Source organism: Heteronotia binoei, chromosome 1 (genome assembly GCF_032191835.1).
Source record: "Heteronotia binoei isolate CCM8104 ecotype False Entrance Well chromosome 1, APGP_CSIRO_Hbin_v1, whole genome shotgun sequence".
In the NCBI taxonomy this organism is placed as follows: domain Eukaryota; kingdom Metazoa; phylum Chordata; class Lepidosauria; order Squamata; family Gekkonidae; genus Heteronotia; species Heteronotia binoei.
Window position 1 is genome coordinate 121,188,966 of NC_083223.1, and position 22,147 is coordinate 121,211,112.

General features: G+C 43.7%; 1 protein-coding gene across 2 annotated transcripts in view; it reads left to right on the forward strand.

The window, feature by feature from the left end:
• Positions 1-22,147, forward strand: part of PDE7B (phosphodiesterase 7B) — a 290,956-nt gene that overhangs the window by 238,098 nt on the left and 30,711 nt on the right. For both annotated transcript variants that reach the window (XM_060239898.1, XM_060239890.1), the window contains 5 exons: positions 4,571-4,722; positions 7,932-7,995; positions 11,643-11,738; positions 16,585-16,685; positions 17,655-17,786. In XM_060239898.1, coding sequence (XP_060095881.1) covers positions 4,571-4,722; positions 7,932-7,995; positions 11,643-11,738; positions 16,585-16,685; positions 17,655-17,786 — 545 coding nt within the window. The remainder of the gene's footprint in view (positions 1-4,570; positions 4,723-7,931; positions 7,996-11,642; positions 11,739-16,584; positions 16,686-17,654; positions 17,787-22,147) is intronic.

Below are 22,147 nucleotides of genomic sequence, written 5' to 3' on the forward strand. Positions count from 1 at the left end.
AAGGAGTAGGTCTCTCCAAGTTGCACACATACTTGTGGCATCTGAAGAAACAGGCACTGGTTTTATTTAAACTGCCACAAGACTTAAACATTTTTGCTGTAACAAGTCATAAATCTTCATTTAATTTTTGGTGGGGGTGGGGGTCTGCTCTCCCCACAAAATAACAAAACTAATGTTGAGATATATATCTATTCTATAAAGCAATATCTCAGTGATGGTTTTGCAACCACAGTAAAGGATAGTTTATAATCTAAATGTTTTACATCATTACATCTCACCATTCAAGCCATGAGTTTTACTAAATATGTAAATTTCCTTTAAAACAAATTTTTGTGTGATAAGTTGCTAAGTTTGTTACCTGACCTTCTGTTCCAAGGAAGAGGGTGTATTGATGGTAACACTGAGGATACATTCTGAATGACACAAGGAAGAGAGGAAAAAAAGTGAAAGGACCATTAAGATGATAAATTAAAAGTTGGGTTTTCTGTTTTTACAGGTTATGTTCATTTTCCTTAAACGGGAACAAGGGCTATTTCCTTTCACTAACTCTGTAATGGCCACATTTTTAAACAATTATCCTTTTATAAAGCTTCAGATCAAGAGTAAGTTCCTAACTGAAGACTTTCAATCTTAAATTAACTGTGTACTGTGGCATTCTGTATGCACAGGTTAACTGGAGAGACAGCATTAAAAATATCCAAGAAAAAAATAAATAAAATGTCACTCTGCATTAGAATTACTTTTACAGCTATGATTTTGTGGCCTTCTAGAACTAGTGAATTAAAGAAACAATGTGCAAAGGTCTATCAAAAATATTTCCCATATTCTGCCATGCAATTTACTCCCAGGAAAGTGACCTTATCACTGCAGCCTACACCAGTGAATTCATAAGGGTTGCTAGCAAAATGCTGGCAATCATTGGGAAGTTTAGGAGATGGCAAGAAGCAAATGGGTGTTGTGAGAGCTTTTTTTCTAGAAAAAGAGGTGCCAGAACTCTCAAAAGGGAAATAAAGGAGAAACACACATGTTTGTACTCATGAACTTGTAAACATTTTTTGAGAATTTTGTTTCCCCAAAGAAGTTCCAGAACTGTGTTCTGCCATGTTCCCACAGAAAAAAGCCCTGGGTGTTGCAGTGATGCCATAATGTCACTTGTGGCACAAACATGGAAGTGACATCATTATGACACTCTAGGATTCTCCCAAAATTCTGTGGTCTTGCCATAGAATTTTGGTGGAGTCCTAGACTGTTGCACTGATGCAATGATGTCACAATGAGTTTACACCTGAAGTTATGCCATGGCACCTATTTCCCTCGGGTTTTTTCCTCACCACTCTATTGAATGGTGACAGGCAAATGGAATTGTGGGGCAAGGACGATATCTAGCCGCTTTAGAATTCAGCTACAGATTTATGTTGGACATGAGGAACATAAAGCCATTTTAGATGTTTTCTGCATGGATTATCTGCTCTGAGTTCAGTGTTTTTGGGAAGCAGCCCCCCACACACACACACACACTGCTTTCCTGTAGTAGCATGGTGCATTCATGAATCTCTGGCAGTTTCCCTGACTTTTCTCTGATTTTCACAAACCTGCTTTGCTCTCGAGTTTTGGGAATAATTGCAGCAATGACTGATTGGCTGCTATGTTGGTAAGAAAAACTGGATTTTCTGGCCAACACGACAGCCATTTCCTCCACTGGCCATAGGGCTGCCAATCCCCAGGTGGGGGCAGGGGATCCCCCAGTTTGGAGGCCCTCCCCCCACTTCAGGGTCGTCAGAAAGCGGGGGGAGGGGAGGGAAATGTCTCCGTGGAACTCTGTTATTCCCTATGGAGATTTATTCCCATAGAAAATAATGGAGAATTGATCCACGGGTATCTGGGGCTCTGGGGGGGCTGTTTTTTGAGGTAGAGGCACCAAATTTTCAGTACAGCATCTAGTGCCTCTCCCCAAAATATCCTTCAAGTTTCAAAACGATTGGACCAGGGGGTCCGTCCCTTTAAATGTGATGGCCAGAACTCCCTTTGGAGTTCAGTTATGCTTGTCACAGCCTTGATCTTGGCTCCACCCCAATGTCTCCTGGCTCCACCCCCAAAGTCCCCAGATATTTCTTAAATTGGACTTGGCAACCCTAACTGGCCACTAGAAGACTTTATATATACTTTTTAAAATAGGCAGTAGAATATCATTATATCAATGTACTGCTGCAACAGTAAGTGTAGTGGGGACAGCACTAGAGACTCGCTTTTTAAAAAATGAAAGCCTCTGTCATCTCCCCCTGCAGATATAGAGGGAAACACAAATCTTCTCAAGGGGAAGGGCTAGAGACTTAGTCTTTTTAATTATTTTTTTTTTCTAAAGCCGTAGTGTCCCAGGGGAGGGTGGGAATGGCCACTTCTGGTGGATTGGGGCAGGGAAACTGTGGGGAAACATGCCAGGTGAAAGCTCGGTTGCTGCTGTACTTTATCTGTAGCCACGCCAGGAACAAGGAAGACACAAAATTTCATCCCTGTGTGGAAGGCAGCTTAAATTTGAGGCATCCATAATAACAGGAGCATAAATATCTATTTCAAGACATGAGTATCTAGGGAGACATAAACATTTTGCTATGGCAATACTCTAATTAAAAAATCAATACATTTCTATACACATGAGCATATGTTTAACACTGTGTTGGGTAATGCCTGACTGTGTTGTCCAAATGGATTGTTGAGGGCTGACCCAATGTACTGACAAAATTTGCTCACTTCTTCAGATACCAGCTGGCCAGGGGCAGGGACTGGTGACCGTAGATAGCTAGAGAAGGAGGAGTGTTCTCTTTAAAGGCTGAGCTGAAGAGAGGCTGCAGCAGGAGAGTTCCCTTATCCAAAGAAAAGTGAGTTGGAAGCAGAAGGAGGAAACATGTAGTTAGTTGTGTCAGGGCTTTTATTTTCTTTGTATCACATATACAGTTTTTCCCTTTTTCACTGTTATACTAATAATTAAAACTCACTTGTTTGTTGAGTACTTACAATAAATTTATTATTGTTATACTGCCTGTGTCCTCATGCATCTGCAGTCACATAGGAAGGTGTTTACTGAGAAGGAAGACAGAGGGTTTGAGTGGGTGCTCTGGCCCTCCCAGACAGACGCATACCTGAGTGGTGGCAGCCTGTAGAGACCCTCCCTGGTCCCCTGTTTGTGACAATGTTATATAATGTTTGAAATTTAGTTTAGCTTCTCTTTGCATGTGCAAAAGGTAATATTGCATTAATCCCACCATGGAGATGTAATGGGGAATTATGTAACATTTCCTAGCACAAAATTCTGTAAAATATTATTGGGATATGTCACTCCAGTCATGAAAGAGTCAACCTGCTTGTTTATGCATGCTAATTCTTAGCCAATTAGCTTATAACCAATTAGGTTTCAGGCACATATTTCCCCCAGAGAAAAGGTGTTATTCTTAATGAGATGAGCTGTTATCAGTTAGGTATATAACTTAGAACACTCCGTGAGAGCTTTAACAAGTACTACATATATTGAAAACAAAATTTTAAGCCACAGTATTTTTCACATATTAATTTGCAATTATTTTACAGTCCATTTTACAATATACAATGTTTTTCTTCATTTGTAGGACTTCCTAAAGTCCATTTCACCAATGCAGGTTTGATTGCAGTTCCCAAACTGGTGTGGCTGCAACTGGACTGCTGCTTCCATCCACTTTCAGAGAATCCTTCTTCAGGCAGCTCATCAAGGGATACAATTCAATTTGGCACTGCTCTGCTTATCTCCAAGGATCAAGCACAGCTCCACACTTCTATTTGTCCTTAGCTTCTCTTGAAAGGGTCAGCCTTTTGTTTTTGTTTTCCATATATGTATTAGTTAAAGCTCTCATATAGTGTTCTAAGTTATATACCTTACTCATACCCGTGAGCTCTCTGGTTTCACATACTTTTGTTGCAGTTTTTCAGTTGGCTGATTGATAAATTGGTTGGGATGCATGCTGTTTGTCACATACACAGGAGGGGTGGGGCTTTGGGGTAAACTGTATTATTTTCTCATCTCACTGAGCAAGAGTACAGACCACAAGATGAAGACCAGTTAGTTAGACCGTTATTGTTTTCTCCCCCATGTAACCCTTACCTATTTTATACTAGTTTTCTTAGAGCTAATTACACATGTATGCTGCGTTGCTTTACTCTGCTAATTATATCCAACAAATATTACTGGTGGTTGTTGGCCCAGGTTGTTCTTGGGTTGTTCTCAACCATATTTGTATTTAGGTTTTCACTGAAATATCATGAGGTTAAACATAAATGTCTTTATTCCTAGATTCAGTTTTTCTATCAAAAATGTGAAAGCACCCATGCTTAGATGTTCTGTGTATTCCAGAACGTATCATTTGTTTTATCATTTTCCTCGAAGCAACTAAATGCAGTGTTAAAAATGCATTTGTTTTCTCTTGGGTTGGAGAAAAGAACCACAATGTTTGTGCTTTAAAAATGCATCAACCACAAGATGACCTTCACTGAGTTCTAGCTTGTTGGTTTAGTGAAGTTCTTTGTACCAATTGTTTTTCAACAGATACCATTTACTCAGGGGAAATTAGCACAAAGAAAAAGGTAAAGAGACTGTTAAGCTTTCAGAGATACTTCCATGCATCCAGGCTTTTGCGTGGGATCATACCACAAACTTCATTGTATCTGCTGGATGAAGACTACCTTGGTCAAGCAAGGGTAAGAAGTATATGAATTTAGAGCTTTTAAAAAATTTACTATTCTAAACCAAAGTGGGGGTTAAATTAAGAACACCATCTCTGGATTGAACTCATTCAAATTTAATGCCAAGGACTTTCATGTTACAAATCCAATGTAGAATTCCTAGTTATTTTTCTAGTTATGCACCTGAAGTAAAGGATAAAGCATAGAACATTTCCTCATCCCTCTCCAGATTAAAATAGAAAATTGGGGATTTGGGATGTGTAGGGAAAATCGGATTCAGAAGAAATAGAGATCTGAGTTGTTTTCAAGGATGTCTTATCTACTGGGATGGTATATAAATAGAATAAGTTCAGCCTGGTCACTAATTTTACCTAAAGTTACTCTATGATATTTGCTACCAAAGAGCTTAATGTTTAACTGCATATCCACATTAATCGCTACTACTTACCTGCATTACATGAAGTTTTATTTTCTTCCATCAAACATACGTTTCTGCATAATAATGATGAGGTCTGCAAATGGCTGATGGGGCAGAGAGGGAAAGTCCTTGATAGGGTTGCCAATCTCCAGTTGGGGGCAGGGGAATCCCGTAGTTTGGAGGCCCTCCCCCCACTTCAGGGTTATCAGAAAAAAGCCCAACGGACATAACTGCTTATAGGGGGAAAGCCCACGTGGAAAAATACCCACATGAAGAAGAAGAAGATATTGGATTTATTTCCCGCCCTCCACTCCGAATCTCAGAGCAGCTCACAATCTCATTTATCTTCCTCGCCCACAACAGACACCCTGTGAAGTGGGTGGGACTGAGAGGACTCTCACAACAGCTGCCTTTTCAAGGATAACCTCTGACTGACCCAAGGTCATTCCAGCAGGTGCAAGTGGAGGACTGGGGAATCAAACCCGGTTCTCCCAGATAAAAGTCTGCACACTTAACCACTACACCAAACTGGCTCTGCGTGGAAATAAGACTACATGGGGAAAAGCCCACACAGAAAAAAGCCCACATGGAAAGAAGCCCACATAGAAAAATATCATGTAAAGCACCATAGATATTGATAATTGTGGATAACCATGCACCTCCATTTATTTATTTTATTTTTATTTATTTTATCAAATTTATATCTCGACCTCCCCTGGCGGGCTCAGAGCAGCTAACAAGAGCAAATTAAACCACATAAAACATTAAAACATTTATAAGAATGAATGAACAGGTATTACCTATATTTTATGTTGATATTTTAGGATCAAGGGAACCCGGGCTCGGAGGACAGTGCACCCCACACGGGGGCAGGTGCTGACCTTGGGTGTCCGAGGCCCAAATGCTGGACCTGCACTTGCCACAAACTAACACAACCTGCTTGTGCATTAGCCAGTGTTAATTTGTAGCAAGCCCAGAGCTGGGCTCACACTTCTCCTCTGAGTTCAGCTTCCCTTGCAAGGGAAGCCAAGCTTGGGGAAGAAGAATGCACCCTGCTCATTAAGACAAGAGCAGTCAGGCAGGGCTCACTGTCCTTTGAGCTCAGCTTCCCTTGCAAGGGAAGCCGGGTTTGGAGAAGAGCCCCACCAACCCTGTGAGGTAGGTGGGGCTGACCAGGGAAGCCGAGAGCTGTGGGATGGGTGGTGGGGTACGTAAGGTGGCACCCCAGGCAGCCTCCTAGCTCTCCTACTCCCACGTGTCAGCCATTTGGCAAGCCAAGTCCCTCTGCAGTCCATCAAATATACAAATCTTAGCAAAAATATTTTTAGTTATAGTTGATAAAACCACAACACAAATTGTTGCATGTGAATATAGCATAATTTGATCCTAAAATAACAACATAAAATATAGTAATACCTGTTCATTCTCATAAATGGAGGTGCATGGTTATCCACAATTATCAATATCTATTTTTTCAGTATGGGCTTTTTTCTTTGTGGGCTTTTTTCTGTGTGAGCTTATTTCCATTTGGGCATTTTTCCACGTGGGCATTTTTCCTGTGAGCATTTATGTCCGTGGTTTTTTTTCTGTGAGCTTTTTTCCTTTAGGCTTTTTTTCCTTTGGGCTTTTTTCCTGGAACCATCAGAAAGCAAGGGGGGGAATTCGCCAAACACTCCATTGTACCCTATAGAGACAATTGGAGAATCAATCAGTGGGTATCTGGGGCTCTGGGGAACTGTTTTTTTGAGGTAAGGCACCAATTTTTCAGTATAGCATATGTTGCCACTCCTCAACACCACCACCCCCCATGTTTCAAAAAGATTACACTAGAGATTCCAATTCTATGAGCCCTAAAAAAAGATTCCCCCATCCTCCATATTTCCAATGAAGGGAAGGCATTTAAAAGGAGCATAGTCCCTTTAAATGTGACAGCCAAAACTCCCTATGGAGTTCTATCGTACTTGTCACAACCTTGCTCCTGGCTCCACCCCCAAAGTCTCCTGGTTCCACCCCCAAAGTCCCCAGATGTTTCCTGAGTTGGACCAGGCAACCCTAGTCCTTGGACTTGCTTGACTCCTCCCTGCCCCTACTGAGTAATGTGCAAGGACTGAGGAGTTCCTGGTTTAGAACTAACTGCAATTACCATGACATCCAAAATAGGACCAATTGCAAATTGCAGTCCTTATCTTGCCTACTGACCAGGATTTTGAAGCCAAGGTCTTTGGAACTTGTTCCTTGACATTTGGATACAGTCACTGTCTCTAGATCCAGACCAAAAAAACCCTTCATTTCTATTAGTGCAATACATTCTATTTTCTACTTTTATTTTATTTCTTTATCCTCCAATGATATAACTATGATATATTTAGGTGTGTTTATTTCCCCTCCCCTCCCCCCCCCCAAAAAAAATCCTGAGGTGTGGGCAGGAAGGCCTGGAAAACTCTGGAGATTTTTGGTGACATCAGAATTTCCAGATCTGTTATATCTCTGTTAAATGTCTTTATAATTTACCATTTCATTCCTTCCAAAGCATGAGACTCAAATACTCTCTGTGCAAAAAAACCAAAACTCCTTCAAACTTTTTTAGATTAAAGAAGTTGAATGGCGTTTTGCCATTTATGGTCACTGAGGCTTAAATTGACTAAGGCTCAGTTATGGAACATGTGAATGAATAATTATGCTGATCTCTGTTCTTAAAAAAAAAAAAGAATAGAAAAGAAGTATTAGTTTTAATGGTAAATTAGTTGAGATTCGTTTGCTCAAGCCATCATTCCGCATTTCATATTTATATTATTTCTATTTCCAGCATATGCTATCCAAAGTGGGAATGTGGGATTTTGATATTTTCTTGTTTGACCGCTTGACAAATGGTAAGTTTAAAAAAAAACAAAAAAAAAACCCAATTCTGAACTCCATTTCAGATAGCTATACTTAGTAGATGCCTTTTAGTTCTCTTATTAATTTTTTTATTTATAAGAGTTTTTCTCCCTGTATGTCAGTATGAACAGTGGGGTACAGAAATGTGCATCAGTTCAGCTACATCATCATCATGTTTTATGGAATTGTCTCATTCAGAACCTGATGGTGTGTGCAAATTCCTATTTTCTTTGTTAAAACAAAATAAAACCTGTCTCTCATTACTCTCCCCCCTCCCCCAGAACAGCATTTCAGAGGTGTTTGGGGCTGCCCAAGAGGGTGGATATCACTATAATCACCGCCCTCTTCCCATACATGAAAATTCTAGGCTGGATTCAGCCCTATGTTTGGCAATAGTCTTTATTGTCAACCCTGTGTTTGTCAATAGAGCCAACCCTATGTTTGGCAATAAAATAGTCCCACCTATTTTATGCCATAAACCCAGATGTAGCATTAGGAATAAATTAACAGCCCAATCCTAACTTCTGTGGTGGCTGGCTGTGGCGTGATTGAGGTGCCGCTCATCCTCTTCCTAAGGGCTTAGTTCCACTCGTGTAGCTCGCTGCATGTGGAAGAAGTATAGCTTGCCACATGTGGGACCATCACCATGGCAACTCTGCTGGTGTGCTCTCCCAGCACATGGCCAAGATGGAGGCAGCAGGAGGAGAGGGCCATCCCAGGGCCCCCGGATTGACCAGTCCCCACGAGCCATAAACAAACTGGCAACATATAGTGCAGGAGTCTGCACACACAGAAGCCAGGCAAAATGTGGGTATAGGAATGAGTAGAAAGAGTCCCGGCATGCCACCAAGTCCCACAGGGAAGCCCTCCCCCTCTCCCAGTGGCAGCAGAACACAGAGTGCGAGGCAGCAGCCAGGCGCCTATTCCATCTGCGAACCCCGCCCCCCGTCCCCTTTCCTTGCCTGAAGCACAGCAGCCCCATGGGGTTGGGCAGGCTGAGGGCCAGCTGGCTGTGGTGATACACCATGGTACAAGTGGGGGGAAGACCCTCATGCTCCCCTGTCCAGCCTCACGCCAAGGCGACTCATAGGTTCCCCCCTTTGCCCCCCAGAAGCAAACGAGCCTGCCCTAGACATCCCCTTGGGGAGCCTACAGACAGAGTGGTGGGGGAGAGGTAGAGGGGCAGAGGGAACGTGCAGCAGACACCAAGTAGGAGAGACAAAGTAGGGCATATGGAAGACTTTATTGTGCTGGAACAAAGAGCAGCAGCATCCCACGGGAACTTGGACAGTCTTGCAGGCCACGAGGCTCCAGTCAAAAAGGAGGGCAGGAATAGCTGACTGAGTGCGAGGGGTGTGTGTGTTTGATTCGCCACAAATGGAAGACTCTCTGTTAAATCTCTATCTGAAAAAAAGACAGAGACCCAGAGCACCTGGGGAGGTGTTCCCGGAGTGCATCCAATTCAGCAGCAGCTGCAGCATGAGGCTGTGTTTTGGTGAGGGACTCTTTTAAAGGGACAGTCTCTGACCAAACTCCCCACAGACATTGGAGCAGCTGCCAAACCCACTCCCCCACCTGGTGCCCTGGCAGGGGTGGGACCAGGGCAAAGGACAAACCAAAGGGGGGGCTCCAGCAGCCTGTAGGGGCGGTGGCAATGAATGACATGGCTCATGCTGCCCCATGCCTGAGTTTGCTGCCAGGGCCAAGTGCCAGCGACGCAGTGACTCTGCCCAACTTTGGGTGAGGGGAGGGGGGAGGCAAGTTTGGGGTGCACAGTTGCACTTATGTGTCCATGTGCAACCACCCTTGAACGCCTCTGGAGCCTCTGGAGGTCGGGTACCTGCTGGGACTTGGAAAAAGAAGAGATTCATCAGAGAGCAGAGACTTCGCTCTCCTCCTTCCGTGCTCTGTACTGTCTCAGTGTCCTCTCTGTGCCGCACCCACCACCAGTGCCTCGCCCTCGCTAAATCTGCACAGCAGGGAGCTCCAAGACAGAGTCCCGTGCTGTGCACCCTACCTAGAGAGTTTTGCAGGCTCAGTGCAGAAGGCCCAGTGTGGGGGGGCTCTGATTGGATGCTGGAGAAGGGGCTTGTCCCATCCAGGGCATGTGGGGATTGGTGTGTCGTTTTGGCTTCCTACGGAGCTTTGAGGCTGCGCCGAGAGTGGCAGCAAACTTTGTTTTCTGTTTCCACAAGTGTCTATGGGATACGCCAGCATTTTCCTTGTCGTAACTTTATGCCTCTCGTGGGGGGTGTTCCCAGGCGGAAAGGTCTTAGGAGCTGACTAACGCTGGCCCTGGCCCTAGGGCCACCCTCTCGTATGCTGGGGTAGCTGCGTACACCCTAGTTCCACCATAGGCTGGGTGTGGCACCGCTCCACTGAAAGCCATGGGTGGGCATATGCTGAGGCACCCAAAGAAGGGCACAGCTCCCATTTGCGCTGACGTGGAGGGAGTTAGAGCAGCGCTACTTGGACGTCTGCCGACGTGGTGGTTAGTTTGTTTCCAAAGCACTTTCAGCCCCCCTCCCCTTAGGATTGCGCTGTAAGTGGCCTAAATTATATACTTTCCTTTTTCAAAAATGTTTCCTTGATATGGAAAGAAATATTTTCTACTTTTAGCTCCTGAGAGTGAGCGGGAGAAATACCTAAGCAAACATCAATTCCTGTTTCCAGAATTCGCTGTTTGAGTGTATCAGGATTTCATACATTCCTGAATCTGAATTTGTCATCACTCAGAGATTTGAAATTGATGGCTTTTATAAATGTGTAAAGGTAATATGATGGTGGGAAAAATGGACCGTAAAACATATGAGTGCCATTTGGACCTGGATCCCATATACAACAGAAAAGAGCTCTTTTACTGCACAATGGAGCATTTTTTTAAAAAAACAGTAAAATCCAATGACAGTATTTGTGAGCTCATAGGGCATGTGTTTCATTCGTTTCCTTGTTAATTGAAAAATTAAGTAAAATTGCCAACAATTGATTTCTCAGTAATTTGTTTGGCATCAGACATAAATTAGCTTTGGATAAATGCTGAGGATAAAAATAGCTGAGATGAAAATACAATTGACGTTTGTACAATGATATAATTCAGTAGTTTCCATCTGTGGTGGTAGAGCCCTGATTTTCCCCCCTGAACTGTTTGTTGTTTTTGTTTGTTTTTTCCTTCAAACAGATAATAGTGGACAAATTATTAAAAAGACAGCAGCTTGTTAGTTGTTACCCATCTTTCCTTGCATGGGGCAACTATGGATGTATAGAGTCATTGATCAGCATAGATCAGGAGTATGCTCCCTAGGAATTCACATAATGCCCTAAAATCTTTTGTGATACCCAGGTCTTCCATGAGTAAAATATTTCCTTTAAAGTGGAAATACTGCTCTGAGTAGGACAGGAAGTGTTTCACAACTGCCACAACAGCCACTAGATCAGTGCTCTGCACAGTCATCTGTCCAGATTATGGATCTATATTGGGTTTACCAATCAAGATATGGGCAGGTGATCAGTGGACTAAGCTTAGAGCAGATGAAACAGAAGCAGAGCTAGCAAGATTGCAAAGTCAGTTATTGGCATAATTACTATGAAGATTGCTAAGTGAAGCTTTACCAGATTAACAGGACACTTTCTGTTCTCCCAGGAAACAGCCTAGTAACCTTGCTGTGCCACCTCTTCAATGTACATGGGCTTATCCATCATTTCCAGTTAGACATGGTTACATTACACAGATTCTTGGGTAAGTTCATTCTTCATTCTTTGCTATGGAATATCTGTAAATCCCAGTATTGCCACTACTTCACTATGGCAAGAGGGAAAACTGTCAGAAATTTACACAGTATAGCACGCCTCCAAACTGACAGCAGTTACATGATCACCGCAGTAAATGTGGGCATATGCCTAGAGTCATGGAGCAAGGATCTCTTCTCCCCAGCATTATATTTTATTTTCAAGCAGTGAAAACTGAACAGCTGGCTCCACAGCACATTTCAGTAACTGATCCTATAGACATATCCTAACTTGTGCATATGATAGGAAAACTGAGTTGACAGGGAAAGACCACTCCTCCTCACAGTCCATTTAACTCTCTCCTATGAACAAAGGGGTAAATTACACATTAATTAAAAAGGCATGTACAAGATTTATTAATGAAAGCTGCCTTGGGCAGGGGGCTGGGAGAGGCTGTAATTTGAACAGAGGTGCAGCAGGACGTGATTGTAAACATGCATGCAAAGAAAGCAACAGGGAGATTATTTTTAACAGAAAAATGGTCAGCAGAAAACATATAAGCTCTTCCCGTCCCCCTCTTCTCAAAACTGCAGCCTTCTAGTGCTACTTTACATTTTTAAAAGGTCAGGAGGACTACATTAAAATAAATGTGTTTATTTAGCGTATTTGTCTGCCACATTCTCAGTCAAACTGACTCTCAACTTGTACATAATGTGTAGTCATCCTGAAAGATTATAGCAGCACCAGAATGCAGCAAACTCAACAATTCAATAATTCTCTCAGTATACAATTCTATTTTTGTGGCATGCCTTCATTAGCCTCTCAAGAAGTGTGCTTATCCCATACAGTCGTTGATCATCTATAGCTAGGAGAATCTTATCCTTAATACTTAGTTAATTTTTATATATGTTTTCGACAATCCAGTCAGGGATTTAAACAAACAAGCATTTATAGCCAATAAATTCCTGTTGAATGTTAGCTGTTGTCTTATTCCCACCCAGAAAGGCCAAGCAATCCTGTAGTTATGCCCTGTTTATTCAGTATTATAAAGATGATTAATGAAGTACATATTTAAACTTCCCTGATTGGCTGCTCACCCCCTCCCCATGTCTGTTTTGTTCCTCAGCTCTGTGTTCCAGCAAAGCATGTGGTCCTCCATCCCTTTCTGTATTTCCTCACTGGGCTACTAATAGCTAAACCTCTGCAAATTGCTGAGATCCATGCCCTCTTATACCCACACTGGGAGCTACCTTAATTTAATTTATTTAAAATGTTTTCTTCTAATCATCACTCTGTCTGCATCTTCTCTCAGCTGACCAAGATTATTGCTCTTCCCCACAGCTCCCCCCACTCCCTAAATCTTGTCAGTGTGGAGCAGCAATAGTAGGAGCCAGTCAGCAATCCCGTTTCTTGAAAAGCAACCTTAACTTGTGCAGCATAAGAACATAAGAGAAGCCATGTTGGATCAGGCCAACAGCCCATCCAGTCCAACACTCTGTGTCACACAGTGGCAAAAAAAATTATATATACACACACACTGTGGCTAATAGCCACTGATGGACCTGTGCTCCATATTTTTATCTAAACCCCTCTTGAAGGTGGCTATACTTGTGGCCGCCACCACCTCCTGTGGCAGTGAATTCCACATGTTAATCACCCTTTGGGTGAAGAAGTACTTCCTTTTATCCGTTTTAACCTGTCTGCTCAGCAATTTCATCGAATGCCCATGAGTTCTTGTATTATGAGAAAGGGAGAAAAGTACCTCTTTCTCTACTTTCTCCATCCCATGCATTATCTTGTAAACCTCTATCATGTCACCCCACAGTCGACGTTTCTCCAAGCTAAAGAGTCCCAAGCGTTTCAACCTTTCTTCATAGGGAAAGTGCTCCAGCCCTTTAAACATTCTAGTTGCCCTTCTCTGGACTTTCTCCAATGCTATAATATCCTTTTTGAGGTGCGGTGACCAGAACTGCACACAGTACTCCAAATGAGACCGCACCATCGATTTATACAGGGGCATTATGATACTGGCTGATTTATTTTCAATTCCCTTCCTAATAATTCCCAGCATGGCATTGGCCTTTTTTATTGCAAACGCACACTGTCTTGACATTTTCAGTGAGTTATCTACCATGATCCCGAGATCTCTCTCTTGGTCAGTCTCTGCCAGTTCACACCCCATCAACTTGTATTTGTAGCTGGGATTCTTGGCCCCAATGTGCATTACTTTGCACTTGGCCACATTGAACCACATCTGCCACGTTGACGTCCACTCACCCAGCCTCAACAGATCCCTTTGGAGTTCCTCACAATCCTCATGGTAAAGGACAACATGGAATATCCTGCCCTAGCAGGACTGTAGAGACCCAGCTTATTTGAAAGGAGGGCTTTCCCTATCTCTCCTGGATCATAACAGTCAGATTTCCTTATTCATAGTTCTGCCTCACTTAGGAGAAGCCATATTGGATCAGGCCAATGGCCCATCCACTCCAAAACTCTGTGTCACACAGTGGCCAAAAAAACCCAGATGCCATCAGGAGGTCCACCAGTGGGGTCAGGACACTAGAAGCCCTCCCACTGTGCTCCTCCTGAGCATCACTGCCCCAGACAGAGAGTTCCAACAATATGCTGTGACTAATAGCCACTGATGGATCTTTGCTCCATAGCCTTATCCAGTCCCCTCTTGAAGCTGTCCATTATGAATGAAGGTAGAATTCTTCCCATTAAAAAAGTCATCTGCTGAGGTCATAAGAACATAAGAGAAGCCATGTTGGATCAGACCAATGGCCCATCCAGTTTAACACTCTGTGTCATACAGTGGCCAAAACCCAGATGCCATCAGGATGTCCACCAGCAGGGCCAGAACTCCAGAAGCCCTCCCACTATTGTCCCCCAAGCACCAAATATACAGAGTATTACTGCCCAAATGTAGTGTTCCCAGGGCTGGCTTGCCCACTAGGCAAACTAGATGGTTGCCTAGGGTGCTGGGAGGGTGGATGTGCCAAATTGGGCTCCCCCCCCCCTCCTGGTGCCCCAGGCAAGCACCTAGTTGTGTAGCAAAATACAACGTTTCTTCTCGTTCTCATGGCTCTAATTCAGTAACTCCATTGAACACCTTGTAAATTACCTTCAAAACACTTCAATACGTTTCAAAACGCCATTGTATTTTGCTACACAGTGAGACCAATATAAACAGAAAAAGGCACCACTTACCTACTGAAGTGATACCAAAGAAGACGGTCCCAGGAAGAAGACAGTCTTTGGACTTGAAACAGTATCGGACCGGTTTTGCACATTGTCAGACTTGTATTACAGTTCAATTTCATCCTACAGGACTTTGTTCACCGCGTGTGCTTTTTGTTATGGAGGGATTTTGTGTTGTGTAATATTGTTTGTCTATTATTGAACTCACTGTGATTGGTAGTAGTAAATATGGGATAGTTTAGCAAGTCGTACTATTCATTTTCATATTGCACTGAGAGGTCCCAGGGTGTTTTGTTCAACCAAAAGCCTGGCAGAACATCTCTGCCTTACAGACTCTGTGGAATTGTATTAGGACCAAGAAGGCCCTGGCCCTGGTCGAGGACAGCTGGACATCTTTGGGGCTGGGGATCACCAGCAGATTGTTATCTGAAGAGCGTGATGTTCTCCCAGGAACAATACCAGAGGAGGCAGTTCCATAGATACATGGTTCCCAGACCGCTCAAGGCCTTAAAGGTCAACGCCAAAACCTTGCACTGCACTGCTTGATTGATTGCACTTAGGGTTGCCAAGTCCAATTCAAGAAATATCTGGGGACTTTGGGGGTGGAGCCAGGAGACTTTGGGGGTGGAGCCAGGAGACATTGGGGGTGGATCCAGGAGCAAGGGTGTGACAAGGATAATTGAACTCCAAAGGGAGTTCTGGCCATCACAACTAAAGGGACAGCACACCTTTTAGAATGCCTTCCTTCCATAGAAAATAATGAAGGATAGGGGCACCTTTTGGGGGGGCTCATAGAATTGGACCCCCTGGTCCAATCCTTTTGAAACTTGGGAGGTATTTTGGGGAGAGGCACTAGATGCTATATGGAAAATTTGGCACCTCTACCTCAAAAAACAGCCTTCCCATAGCCCCTGACACCCGCGGATCAATTCCCCATCATTCCCTATGGGAATCGTTCCTGGAGGTGCATAATGGCTTTGGGGGTGGAGCTTCCCCCGCCGGCCAGCTGGCTGGGGGAGGGGGGAAGCCTGTAAAACCAGGGGATCCCCCGCTGGGACCTGGGGATTGGGAAGCCTAATTGCACTGCTGTCACCTTTTGTAATGGAGATAAGCATGGGATTAATCTGTACTGAGCTCATTGTATCATGTGGCTTTAAGTGATCAAATATGCTGAAAAAGTATCACTAAATAATGTCAGAGAGAGGCAGGAACTGTTTTGCATGTAGTAAGTCAAATTAATGACAAACTGCGCTTTTAGGTAACGGGCCCTTCCTTCCTTCTTGCTTACCGATCATCACAGCATTCAATAATTACATCATTTTAGCTGCCGCCTCTCTCCTCTCTGCCAACACTATTTATTTTTCCTTTAAATGGGTGCTTTCATTAAAAAGCAATAAAGGGCTAATTTATAAACTAGACCTCCAATCCTCTGAGTTCTGAGGAATCCTTTCTAGAGAGCTACCCTCTGAAACAGCCTGATAACAGTGCCAGGCCTTTAAAGTTCTAGAAAGAGTGCCATTCTGCCAAATTCAAGGAATAAACACCATTTCAGAAACAGCCATAAATGTATTTTAATCTCAGATTCAAATGACGATCATGATTTGGATATGGAAGCTGCAATTTTGACCCCACCCTTTCCCTTTTGTTTGCAGTTATGGTGCAAGAAGATTATCATAGCCAAAACCCATACCACAATGCTGTCCATGCTGCTGATGTCACACAAGCTATGCACTGCTATCTAAAGGAGCCCAAGGTAATCACTCTCATTTTTGTCCAGGACTTCTCTCCTCTCTAGATTGTGCTTGTGGCAGAGAAGGCTTTGACAAGAGCTGGCTGCAAGGGTTGCAGGCTGAAATTCTCAGTTGTTGAGAAACTAACATTCTGTAGCTTCTGTAAAGGAAAACTTGTCAGTTTGGTGGGATTTAAATATTTCTTGGGATGTATGAGGACTAAATAGTAGCCACTGTTCCCTCTAAACTGAGTTAGTGTGAACTAGCTTACAGTTTTTCAGCCTCTGGCTCATACATTTTTGTCTTAGCTCAGGAAAAATGGCCCCAGAGCAAACTAATTTATGCAGTAGCTCACAACTTTAATGCCAGTAGCTCACGAAGAAGAATTTTTGTTCACAAGACTCCACAGTTTGGAGGGAACATTGATGGTAGTCCTAGGGCATAAAGAAGCTGAGAGACAAGGGAAGCAAGGCAGCTGCATGAAGGGAAGAGTGGGCTGATGAAGAAGAATCTGAGAGAAGGGTATGTGGAGGAAAAAGAGTCTTATGAGGAAAGGAAAGAAGGGACAATCAGAGAGAATGTGCTGAAGAAGATTTAAAGCCAGGACTCTCAAGGATGAAAAGAGTTGGCCAATTTTTTACCCAAAGGTAGAGAGCCTGGCTGAATTATTTACCAAAGGGCTTGGTCTTACTTGTTGAATGAAATTAATTTCCTTATTCATTAAACTTTTGAGACTTTTAAGAACTGGCATTTCAATTATTTTTCTATTTAAAAATCTGCAATTGTGGAAGGTGAAAATGTGCTGATATATGAAGCTGCACTATAAACTGGAAAACTTTTGTGCTTTCATAAGCATCATGAAAATGAGCTGAACCATACTCATACTCTCCTATGAGATATGAAACCCGAACAATTTTATGGGCATTAATTTGCTTAATTGTGTGTACAGTAAGTATTTCACTTAACGCTGCATTAAATTTTCTGTGGTACAGCTTGCTAACTTCATAACTCCTCTGGACATTATGCTGGGACTGCTAGCTGCTGCAGCGCATGATGTAGACCATCCAGGTGTCAACCAACCATTTTTGATAAAAACCAAACACCATCTTGCCAGTTTATACCAGGTGAGCATGCCATTAAGCGTGTAGAAAATGGTTTTATTAATCAGTCATATTTCAGGGCCACATTCCATGTGAACAACTTCTCTCCTTCCCCTATCTCAGTTTCTGGTTGGCATTCCATAGAACCTTTCCAGATGTAGAAGGTGGGGGGGGGCACACCAGGTTTTCATCCTGAGGTGACAAGCAGTTCCAGCAGTCATTTTACTTTATGTACAGTGCAAGAAAGCACACTGGAAAATACAGCACTGGAGCCAAACACAGGGTTCGGTCCAGACTGAATTAGCAATTTCTGCTGCTTCCCCTTACCACTTCAAATACCCTTCTTGTCATTCTTCTCCATCTCCTGTTCCCAAAAGTAGCATTTCATGGATATTAATCAGCTGCAGTGGAAAGCTAGGAGGCAGGAAATTTCCATTCTGCCACTGGAAAATTTACATCCAACACCATGTATTTGTATGTAATAGCTTTATTTTCAAACACTGTAAATCTGCTTTCAGGAGGTACAACCATGACTGTGCAAATGATTCTGTGGGATATAGTTCAACCTTAAAAGCCTGAGTAGCTGTGAAAGTGTAATTGAAAGTGTGAGGGAATATGTTTCTGGTAGCCCATAGCTCTCTCCTGGCAAAACCAGACTGCAAAGTACAGAACAAGAGAACTTTATGCAAGTCTGCATGACTTTGACAGGCTGCTGACTTCAGATAATCTTGGATTGCCTGGGTGTAAGATTGCCTTTTCATTTTAAGCCTAATGTAGCTATGGATAAAGTGATTTCTAAGGATTCTTCAGAATGCAGTGGTGAAGCACCTTAGTACAGGAGAGAAAATATGTGAGGGAAAAGGAATTTAATACATCTCTATGTAGATGAGTAAGAACCCAATATTGTATTCTTTTCAGTGTGAGTGTAGCTCCCAAATCTGTTTGACATTATTAAAAAATAATATGAAAAGCAGGTCTGAGTCAGTAATTAATTTTGTAAAGTTAGCCTAAGTGTAGGGGTTCTGCGCATTCCACACGTGCAGATGAAAACCATCTCCAGAATATAGGGGACATTATTAAGGTCTCAGTTTGGGTAATGCTTCTATGGAAGATGGCTTTGTAGCTACATATGTCCTGCTCTGAACTATACAAGAAGAAGACTGCAGATTTATACCCCATCCTTCTCTCTGAATCAAAGACTCAGAGCGGCTTACAATCTCCTATATCTTCTCCCCCCACAACAGACACCCTGTGAGGTGGGTGGGGCTGAGAGGGCTCTCACAGCAGATGCCCTTTCAAGGACAAACTCTGTAATAACTATGGCTGACCCAAGGCCATTCCAGCAGCTGCAAATGGAGGAGTGGGGAATCAAACCCGGTTCTCCCAGATAAGAGTCTGCACACTTCACCACTACACCAAACTGGCTCTACCTTAACCAAAGTGGCATATGTGTAATAAATTAAATTAAAAAGAAAATCAGAGTGACTGAGATAAGATTCCACAGGCTATGGCTTGAATTTACAAGGGGTACGTATAGATAATCTGACAGTGTTGGTAGGCAGGGTGAGAACCACCATGGGATAGTGGATAGAGTGGTGTATGTCCCCATGTCTGTGGTGGCTCAAAGCCCTGAAACAGTCCCACAATGGGGAGAAGGGAGAATAATTATGGGGGTGTGGGGGAACATGATGATGGTTACACAGACACTGAAGCTCAGCATTCCTTCTGTTTGCAGTGCATTGTTGCCACCTTTTCCTGTTATGTTCAGCCTTGTAATGTTTAGCATCAGCATGAGCTTGTGGAGTGATCTGTGTTTTTTGCCCTGGCATAGCTGTGTTATGGTATACCATAGGCCAAACTGTAGCTCAGGAATCACATGTGGCCCTCTCAAACATATTGTGTGGCTTGCGAAGTCTCCACTGCTCCATCAGCTGACTTAAAGAACACATTTAAAGTTAAAGTTGCTTTCTTTCCACCTCTCCCTCTCCTAAAAATATATCCTCCTTCCTTCCTTCCTTCCTTCCTTCCTTCCTTCCTTCCTTCCTTCCTTCCTTCCTTCCTTCCTTCCTTCCTTCCTTCCTTCCTTCCTTCCTTCCTTCCTTCCCTCAAACATCTGACATTAATGTCTTGTGGCTTTGAAATATCTGATATTTATTCTTTGTGGCTCGTGTGTTAAGCAAGTTTGGCCACCCTTGCCATAGAGTATGTGCCTCAAGTCTTCTGCAGGGAAATTGATCTGGCTTCAATTTTCCATCTCCTCCCACCTCCCTGCAGCCTTTACCTAAGAATAGTGCAGTCTTTCTCTGCAGTGGGGACCAGAGCAGCTTACATTATTCTCCTTTCCCCCTTTTGATCTGCACAACAACTCTGTGAGTTAGGTTAGGCTGAAAGACTGTGACTTGGTTGCATAACAACAGCCTCTGGCTAGCAGCTTCCCTAGTTGCACAATCCTCATCTGTCCTGGGGTGAGGCTGAGGAGAAGAGGGAGAGACGGAGTGACAGAAAGAGGCGGCAGCCATGGCGTCTGAGAAAACTCTCACAACAGGGACAGGCCTTGTTGCCTAGTCACATTGCGGTGGGGGCAGTGGCGCCCTGGCTATTTCAGTGGCCTTTGGAAGCTGCGTGTGCTGGGTGGCCCTGTCCTGCTTTGTAAAGAGCTGAGCAGGGGCTGCAGGGGTATTGTTTTTCTGCTGATTGCTCCAAGCAAAGAAACAACACCCCCCCCCCCACAGCCCCTGCTGAGCTCCATACAAAGCGGGACAGGGCTGCTGGGCGCCTGCCCCTGCCCAGCATGCTCCAAGTTCGGAGCACGCTGGGCAGGGGAATCCACATTCTTCCTGAGCTTTGAGGGATCAGGAAAGCTCCACCAATCCCTTAAAGCCCAGAAAGAACACAGGGTGCCTTCCCCCACCCAGCGTGCTCTGAGTTCAGACCACCCTTGGCAGAGGAAGCCACATCCTTTCTCAACTCTGAGGAATTGGGGGAGCGCCTCCAATCCCATATAGGGTTGCCAAGTCCAATTCAAGAAATATCTGGGGACTTTGGGGGTGGATCCAGGAGACTTTGGGGGTGGAGCCAGGAGACATTAGGGGTGGAGCCAAGATCAAGGCTGTGACAAGCATAATTGAACTCCAAAGGTAGTTCTGGCCATCACATTTAAAGGGATGGCACACCTTTTCAATTCCTTCCTTCCACAGGAAATAATGAAGGATAGGGGCACCTTCTTTTGGGGCTCATAGAATTGGACCCCCGGGTCCAATCTTTTTGAAACTTTAGAGGTATTTTGGGGAGAGGTACTAGATGCTATACAGAAAATTTTGTGCCTCTACCCCAAAAACAGCTTCCCCAGAGCCCCAGATACCCGTGGATCAATTCATGATTTTCTATGGGAATAAATCTCCTTAGGGAATAACAGAGTTCCCAGCAGACATTTCCCTCCCCTTCCCCCGCTTTCTGACGACCCTGAAGTGGGGGGAGGGCCTCCAAACCGGGGGATCCCCTGCTCCCACCTGGGGATTCGCAACCCTAATCCCATAAAGCCCAGAAAGAACAGTGGGCGCCTTCCCCTGCCCAGCGTGTTTTGAAGCCACATTCTTTCTTGGCTCTGAGGGACTGGGGGAGTTCCTCGACCCTTCAGAGCCGAGAAAGGCTCAGGGACAGCGCAAGTAGGGATGGGGAGCGGGCAGGTGCCCCCTGTGGAAGCTGGCACCCCAGGCTGTTGTGTAGTTTGCTCTGATAGCAGGTGCTCTCACAATGATGTCTCACCCAACAGCTGAAGGATTGTCTCCAGTTGTTGTTTCAAAGATTTCTTGAAGTAAAACAATTGGATAATCCTTTAGCCCAGAAGTGCCTCTCTCCTTAGTCACTGAGAACCCTGGAGATTTATTCTAATGATATAAATTATATTATTATATAATGTAATACTTCAAAAAGCAGTATGTCCCTCAAAGAGTGTTATGCTCTATGGATCAATATCTGCTGGCGAAGAGTTTAGCTTCACCCAGAGCTTAGCCTCACCTTCTTGGCTCTGGCGCCAGCTTGGTGAAACACTCTCCCAAGAGAGATATGGGCCCTGCAAGAGTTAATGCAGTTTTTCAGGGTCTGCAAAGTGAAGATGTTCCACCAGACCTATAGCTGTGGCAGCAGAGATCTAACAATATTGGCCTCCCCCAGTGCATTTCCCATCTTATACTGTTTACTCATCTCCCAACCCCCTGCATTACTAGTTACCATCTATAGTACACATATAGAACTGACTCAGGAATACCATTTTTTTAGTGGTGCCATAAAAGATATTATAATTGACTTTGTGGTTAGATTTTAATAACTGTTGATATTAGATTACTTTATTGTATTGTTATTGTGTTACTATATTTCTTCTGGAA